This window comes from Triturus cristatus, chromosome 6 (genome assembly GCF_964204655.1).
Source record: "Triturus cristatus chromosome 6, aTriCri1.1, whole genome shotgun sequence".
Taxonomy (NCBI): domain Eukaryota; kingdom Metazoa; phylum Chordata; class Amphibia; order Caudata; family Salamandridae; genus Triturus; species Triturus cristatus.
Window position 1 is genome coordinate 540,757,331 of NC_140589.1, and position 8,515 is coordinate 540,765,845.

An 8,515-nucleotide genomic window follows, 5' to 3' on the forward strand; every position below is an offset into this window, starting at 1 on the left:
ACTGCAACTACACTGATTGTGTAGCTTTACAGAGGTGCACTGGTAGCGTATAACTTGTCTAATTCTCCACTCCCCCCTGAAATCACTTTCTGCATATCTTTTCCATAGCAATTACCATTTATTTTAAATCTCACCTCAAAATGTACACAGTATTAACACAGTAGTATTAGGATTATGCTAATTTTCACATTGAACCAGATACGTCAGCCAAAGACCTTTTGTGGAAATCAGAAAACATTTTCTGATGTTTTCTGCCTTTATCTGAGGCAAGGTTTCGACATCCGATGTGGCAAGTTATTAAATTCCTGCCGCAGCGTATCCTTAGTGCTCCATATGGTACATAGTACCGGGAATGGGTGTGATGAATGACTTGGGATGGTGGGGGCATGCTGAGCTCCTGATAGGGATGGAATGGGTGGGTGTAACAAAGAATGGTATGGTGTGGGGGTGTGAGAATAGAGAATGTTCGGTTTGGTAGTTGGGACTTTATTGTGCAGGACGGGTGTTTTAAACTGGGGAGGATAGCCTAGTGTGCAAGTCCATCTTACATTCTTTTTCTCTGTCAAAGAGTTGCCAAAGCTAAAGATTAACACAATACTATTCTCAGGTAAACACATTTCTGATTACGTTTTTCAAAACAAGTTGTTAATGAGTAAACAGAGCTGCATCAAACCGTATTATGTCATTTAAACATGTATGTCTGCTTGTTTGTAATCATGTAAGGTTGCGTTATTAGTGCGCTCACACGTGCCACTGGCTGCGCCCAACTGCATCACTCCCAAGGAGATGGACAATAGTCATTACTGTGGTTTAACCAAGGGCGTAGCCTTTTAATCACATAGACACCACTCATTGTGAAATGATAAGTGACAACCTTCGTCACAGTTAAGCAAACATTGTTATGAGAACATCGTTCATAAGATCAGTCAGATCATACATAATTGTTTTGAGAAGCAGGACATAGGGCAGATGAACAGCTCATAGATTGTGCAAGCAACACATCAGTATCTCGACCTTCCTTTACAAAGTAACTTTTCCGAAAGGTTAATGTCAAGTGCCAGCAGGCCCCATTACCTTATTCATTGCCCTCACCTTAAACCAAGGGCATCCCTTTATTACTAACTTCCAGGGCACCACATTGCGGTCCATCCCTGCCAGGGGATACCTACCACTAGGCAAAGTCCCCCAAAATGTTCAATTTCTGGCATCCCGGGGTAGGGCAGAAAGGTCCAGGACCACCAGCAGGTCAGTCTCCCCTCCTGCCTGCCCAGTGCCCACATTAATCAACCCCCTTCCAAGGGGAAAGTCCAGTAAATCAGTCCACGTTTGGGGTAGCCCCCATTTCTTCTGCAAGAAATTCTATCAATTCCGCCACATTCTGCCTTCTTGCCAGGGTGGGTGGGTGGTTGTGCGAATCCGGTGTGATGGATCCCGGTGCTCAGTGAAGGGAAAAAGAGGCCGATCCCTTGCCTTGCGGGGCCTTATAAAGCTGCTGCCCCCTTGGGCGGCCGACAATGATGTCTTGGGCGCGACCCCTCCATTGTGGCGACACCAAAGAAGGACAACTTTCCACCCTTGGCTGCTCCTCCCCGTACCGCGACTAAGGGCGCCCCTCTGCTACGTGCCGGGTGCACCTTCATAGTGCGCTCACACCGTGCCACTCGCTGCGCCCCACTGCATAACTCCCAAGGAGATGGACAATAGTCATTACTGTGGTGTAATCAAGGGCGTAGCCTTTTAATCACATAGACACCACTCATTGTGAAATGATAAGTGACAACCTTCGTCACAGTTAAGCAAACATTGTTATGAGAACACCGTTCATAAGATCAGCCAGATCATACATAATTGTTTTGAGAAGCAGGACATAGGGCAGATGAACAGCTCATAGATTGTGCAAGCAACACATCAGTATCTCGACCTTCCTTTACAAAGTAACTTATCCGAAAGGTTAATGTCAAGTGCCAGCAGGCCCCTTTACCTTATTCATCGCCCTCACCTTGAACCAAGGCCATCCCTTTATTACTAACTTCCAGGGCACCACATCGCGGTCCATCCCTGCCAGGGGATACCTACCACTTAGCAAAATCCCCCAAAATGTTCAATTTCTGGCATCCCGGGGTAGGGCAGAAAGGTCCAGGACCACCAGCAGGTCAGTCCCCCCTCCTGCCTGCCCAGTGCCCACATTAATCAACCCCCTTCCAAGGGGAAAGTCCAGTAAATCAGTCCACGTTTGGAGTAGCCCCCATTTCTTCTGCAAGAAATTCTGCCAATTCCGCCACATTCTGCCTTCTTGCCAGGGTGGGTGGGTGGTTGTGCGAATCCGGTGTGATGGATCCCGGTGCTCAGTAAAGGGAAAAAGAGGCCGATCCCTCGCCTTACGTGGCCTTATAAAGCTGCTGCCCCCTTGGGCGGCCCACAATGACGTCTTGGGCGTGACCCCTCCATTGTGGCGACACCAAAGAAGGACAACTTTCCACCCTTGGCTGCTCCTGCCCATACCACGACTAAGGGCGCCCCTCTGCTACGTGCCGGGTGCGCCTTCATAGTGCGCTCACACGTGCCACTGGCTGCGCCCCACTGCATCACTCCCAAGGAGATGGACAATAGTCATTACTGTGGTTTAACCAAGGGCGTAGCCTTTTAATCACATAGACACCACTCATTGTGAAATGATAAGTGACAACCTTCGTCACAGTTAAGCAAACATTGTTATGAGAACACCGTACATAAGATCAGCCAGATCATACATAATTGTTTTGAGAAGCAGGACATAGGGCAGATGAACAGCTCATAGATTGTGCAAGCAACACATCAGTATCTCGACCTTCCTTTACAAAGTAACATTTCCGAAAGGTTAATGTCAAGTGCCAGCAGGCCCCTTTACCTCATTCATCGCCCTCACCTTAAACCAAGGGCATCCCTTTATTAGTAACTTCCAGGGCACCACATCGCGGTCCATCCCTGCCAGGGGATACCTACCATTAGGCAAAATCCCCCAAAATGTTACGGGGTAGGGCAGAAAGGTCCAGGACCACCAGCAGGTCAGTCCCCCCTCCTGCCTGCCCAGTGCCCACATTAATCAACCCCCTTCCAAGGGGAAAGTCCAGTAAATCAGTCCACGTTTGGGGTAGCCCCCATTTCTTCTGCAAGAAATTCCGCCACAGGGCGAGTCGGTCACTGTCGAACTCGCCCTCCCCCCGCTACCACTGATGGGCCTCTTTAACACCACTCCGATTCTGCTGTTGCCAAAAACTGAGCTGCTGGTTCTCGTATGGCTAAAAGTGCCCCGTCCCTCAGGGGCCTCTCTCCATCCCCCGCACCCCCACACTATGGGTGCTTCAAGATATGCTTCTGCCTCAGATTCTCCCATGGGTACCGATTTACTACCTGGTTACGACTGCACCTTATAAACTGGAAGCCATATCGACCTTATTGTCTGGCTATGGACCCTCCTAGGCGCGTAGTTCGCTCCGTTGCGTTATTGTAAGAAATCCTCCCCCCAAGCTCAGCTTCCTCCAAACAAGTGGGCTAATAAAAATCTAGACCTGTTGGGCCCCTGGGGTCTATGGGTAGATATACTCTTCTGCGTCCTCATGCCATCCACGTAGCTTACCTAAGAATACGTATCCTACAGATGAGACCCCGCCACTGGCTGCTATGCTCAGCTTACCTGACCCTGGAGTCCATACCTTGCCTGACGGAAACCTAGCTGCAGACACCAGTGGGCCTGTGCGTTGTGGGAAGTGTGCTTATTGAGTGACATCGCACTCGTGTCCGGAATCCCATGAAAAAACTGACCCAGGTGATAACACTTACTCATCAGGGGTTAATTCACCACATTTCCTTAGTGCCTCAGCAGTACCCTTCCCCTGACCCAGAGTCAATTGCTCCACCCCTTGGTCCCTAGTGGTTTCCCCTCCGGGCCTACCAATGACCTTTGAGCCGGATTATACTGCAACCCTAGTGTCACTCAGTTAGTACCGCCTTTACTTTATGGGAGGATTGTGGGCCAGCCTGCTTAGTGCTCAATAAGGAAGTGAGGAACCCTCCTCATCCCTATTCCAACTCAAGGCGCCTCTGGCGTCGTCCCTAGATGTCCGCGAGATGTAGACACTAAGACCAGCGCGGGGTCCTCATGATGAAACATGACACTCCCTTACTGTCACTGAGCTCCCATGCTGCCTAAGTGAATTGCACACCAGTGCCATGAGTAAAAAAAAACAGAGCTCCGGCCACCCTATGCTATCCTCTGTTTTAGACCCCCCTGCTCCAACTTCCCTGACCAGCGAGGGTCGACCGTAGATAGTATCAAAACCTCACCTACTATACCTAGTAACACAACTGAATGATGTGTGTCCCACCCTTGCAAAAGAGCTGGGATGCATTAGCCGCCCATATCGTTAAAGGTCAATAAGACTCCCGTCCCACTAAAATGCTGTTGGCCGCTGATCTAGATGTCCACCTTAAGGCCAAATTGCCCTCCCTGACTGGGGCCCAGCGAGTGCCTGAGAGAGCCTGGCCCTGGGGCCATTGTAAATTATCTCCTGTGGCCCATGAAGATTTAACTTCTGTGTTGAGAACCAATGCCCTCCAATTGTGTCACCTCTCTACTCAGGAGCAGGCTTTTGCTGTGAAGAAAACAAGTCATAGGACTCTGTTTGCCCAGAAGCGCCCGCCAATATTATGAATCCGAAATATATTTGAGGTCATGGGTGAATAACCCTGCCTCCAGATAAAGACCCTGTTTGTACCCATCGGTCCCCCCCACCTATTCATCTCGCACTGCCGCCAAGAAAAATGGTGTTGGTAAGCTCCACCAGCAACCCCTGTCACCAGTGAGGCACAACCCAACTTTCTTTTCGGAAATAGGGGTCGAATGTTGACTGTCTCCCAATGACCTTTCCCTGTCTCTCTAGTTACAGATAGAGTGAATTTCCTACTCTACAGGGAAGCAGATCCGCGGACAGCGACTATCCCCTGCCCCGCTCTGCCGCTCCAAATGTGAGACCCTGACCAAGACTCCCCTGCATATTCTGTTTTACGGGCAGCGACCCCTAGGCATGACCACCTCACTAGTGACTACCGTCGTGCCTGTAGCTCCCAGGAATCTTTTCCCCCTGTGATGCTGCTGGGAATACCTATGTTGTTGTCAAGGAGCATCCCATCGCTCTTAAGGCCCGTTCATCTATACATTCCTTTACCATCCCGTTGGTTAAAAGGGGGTCAATGTCGCTTAGGGAATAGGAACTGAGATGAGGAGGAAGCTATCCTCACGAGTCAATGGGAGCCCAAAGGTGCCCTTTATGTGATTATATTGCGCGCCGTCAGACCTCACTAACGACTGCAGACCTTAAAAGAAAAGAAGAGGTTCTGCCTATAAATGTTTGGTAAATTAGTCAAACTCCCTTAATCTTGACTGAATCTTAACACTTCCCCACATTGCAACTGAATTTCGAGGGGGGCCAACTGTGAATTTCTGTCGCAATATATCGCCAAACGTCATTGGATGGCTTAAACATGCCTTTCCTTCATCTCGGAAACAAGCTTGTGGCACCTTGCGTGGAGCTGGCTAACCTAAGTACTTCCAGTGGAGGGTAACCAGCTTGGCGCAAACCGCCAAATCATTTGCAATGCTGGGCATCTGTTGCCACTGCACAAAGCACTAAACCCAACCTCTGAATCACTGCTGATTAATATGCCTGATTAAATGTAGCGGCTGGCAGACTGCGAGGTCATTAACCAACCAGTCCATATACCGTAGGGCGGGATGCAAACCGCCGAATCATTTGCGCTGCTGGGCATCTGTTGCCACTGCACAAAGCGCTAAACCCAACCTCTGAATCACTGCTGATTAATATGCCTGATAAAATGTAGCGGCTGGCAGACTGCGAGTTCATTAACCAACCAGTCCATATACGGTAGGGCGGGATGCAGCTGTCGTCAAATTAACGTTACCCCATGTGCACCTCCGGTTATATAATGATGTAATGCTCACCCTAACCAAAGGTGCTGCAGCGCCCATACTACTGCCATCAGTAAACGGAGTCAAAATACTTAAGAACATCTGGGCATGTGTGCTTAACATGTCATAACGCTGGACCTTAGGCAGGCTGAGACTAAAACCACAGCCAACTTTCCCACATGTTTGGAGACCCTGATTTGTTTTGTTTTCATGTGAGTGCAACAGTTAAATGTGCTGCCCTGTGTTAAAGACCACATCCTGTTTTTGAATTTACGTTACCCGGCAGCCTTACCGGATAAGTTGGATAATAACTGCCCAGCCTTCCATGTAACTGAGCTTCACACCAGTCATCGGATGTTTCAGCACATCCGCGATTACTGCAGCTATTACTTAGCTAATTTGGTAGAGGTTCATTCGACTTCGGAAGGATGAAAAGCGTATTGGACCTAGCCTGGAGGTTTAAAGCTGCTATCCAGGATCCCAGACGACCGGCCTGCGTCCCAGGCCTGCCCGCAAGTTAGTTCCCTTTGATATACACAATGAAAGGCTCGGTGTGAATATCCTTACAATAATAAATGATGGAGTTTCTCATTTTTAAATTACTTGTTACGTCAGCCACGTCCATTTCTTAGCCTCACATCATGGACATGTTTTCGAAATTGATGCCACCAATCATGGCGGTGGCCGCTGTCTAATTATGGTCCAGGAAAATACCCTGACGTATGTAGTTAGCAATTACACGGACGTTTTAATTGATCCCATTTTACTATTCTATTTAAAATGTCGGTATCCTCTCTATGTGCGAGCAGCTGAGGGTAGAAACGACAGTTGCAAATATACTTCGCAACCGCACACTTCTTATCGTTAAAGGATCTCTCGCGATTCATTTGCTGGTTAATGAGTAATTTCGATTCATGTTCATGATACGTGTCCTTTCTAAACCGTATGCCCTTTCTTAACCGCATTTACACGTGGAAGCGAGAAAACAATAGTGAGCGAGTATTTACACCCTCTTAAACCATCTTCTTGCAAACGCAGCTCTCGACACATTTGCTTCAAAATAATATTTAAAGGAGCCAATTATTTGTCCCAGCGTGGTTATGGGGGGATTCATGAATCAGAAAGGATGAGCCATGCCCTGTGAAATATAATACACCGTCTACTGTGTAATTAAAGGGGTGGGAACAACGAAGTCCCTCTCGAGAATTAAGCATGGGGACTTGTACCCCCTGCCTTTGAGCAGATATCATCTCTACAGTTCCACCGCAGGAAAGGCCGAAGTGCCTCACAGCCTATCACCGCCGCCGAAAGACTGCATGTTCCCTCCGGAATAAACAACCGTGAACTTTATTTTTCCTATCAACGATGCCTTTGTTTACCGCGCTACCCGCTGTTGGATGAGAATTATCTAACAGGACCTTAAAACATAAACGGCTCATTTTGATGCGGGTCATTTGCATTTTGTAGTGTGGACGCACCGCCTGTAATCGGCGGTGCTCTCCCCACCAAACCCACAGTCCCTCGGCTCTGCCATCGGAAAGCTCTGACCGGATCCCGGTCTGCCACGCGGCCTCCCCCGCTTTATCTAGCTGCACCATTCAATGTTCTCTATTAAAGGGCTTAATATGGAACATTTGATTGTACATTGTGTTCAAGCTAATTCACCAAACAAAAGAATGTAAACTTATACCAGTATTTTCCCTTAACATATCTAAACTCAAGAGTGAATGCTGCTCACTAAATCGTTATTTCCAATATAAATATATCATCTAACAACTATAACTTTGTCTCCTGGATGATTTCAATGCCTACCCCTGTTGCTGGGCTCCACTCACTGTGCCAAACGTCCCTGCCTAAGCCCTGGACGCGTGCTCCTTATTTTGGCACACAACTAACCTGCTGATACCAAACAGACCCCGGTGTCTAGAACCATGTCTCCCGGCCGCCATGACGCTCTTCAGCTCCCTTGCCTCGTGCTTCTTGATGGCCCACATCCTCCGGATCCGCAGGTCGACTTCCTGGAATCGTGCTTTCTCCAGCTCCCGAGGTGGTCCCGACATGAAACAAATATAAACTAGGAGTTATCTTCGGTCGTGAGACAGTTACATATTTCTCTGCAATCTGTTTTCTACCGAAAAACAAAATAAAATAAATAAGGCTATATTACGCATTGCTCCGTGGCTACACTATTGGCCGTCCCCCCCACTGTGCCCCCATCATCTACCGGGCTCACCTTTTGTGCCCCATGTGCGAACCTCTGGACCTTGTGCGAATCCGGTGTGATGGATCCCGGTGCTCAGTGAAGGGAAAAAGAGGCCGATCCCTCGCCTTGCGGGTCCTTATAAAGCTGCTGCCCCCTTGGGCGGCCCACGATGACGTCTTGGGCGCGACCCCTCCGTTGTGGCGACACCAAAGAAGGACAACTTTCCACCCTTGGCTGCTCCTGCCCGTACCGCGACTAAGGGCGCCCCTCTGCTACGTGCCGGGTGCACCTTCATTCTTCAAAGCAGTAATGAAACTCATATCATATCCAAACAAAAAGCATATTTT

General features: G+C 48.7%; 1 protein-coding gene across 5 annotated transcripts in view; it reads right to left on the reverse strand.

Annotated features, from left to right (window-relative positions):
• The window catches only part of LOC146817381 (uncharacterized), a 67,941-nt gene extending 59,671 nt beyond the window's left edge, over window positions 1-8,270 (reverse strand). For 3 of the 5 annotated variants that reach the window (XR_014962999.1, XR_014963000.1, XM_085610982.1), the window contains exons 1-2: window positions 8,199-8,270; window positions 7,862-8,093 (exon numbers count right to left, since the gene is read on the reverse strand). Coding sequence is in view for 3 of the 5 variants with exons in the window: in XM_085610982.1 (XP_085467108.1) it covers window positions 7,862-8,025 (164 nt within the window). In the remaining 2 variants the exon portion in view is untranslated. Of the gene's footprint in view, window positions 1-7,861; window positions 8,168-8,197 lie in introns of those variants that run through there. The other 2 variants (XM_085610985.1, XM_085610984.1) reach the window with 2 other exon arrangements.
• Window positions 8,271-8,515: the final 245 nt, after the last annotated feature.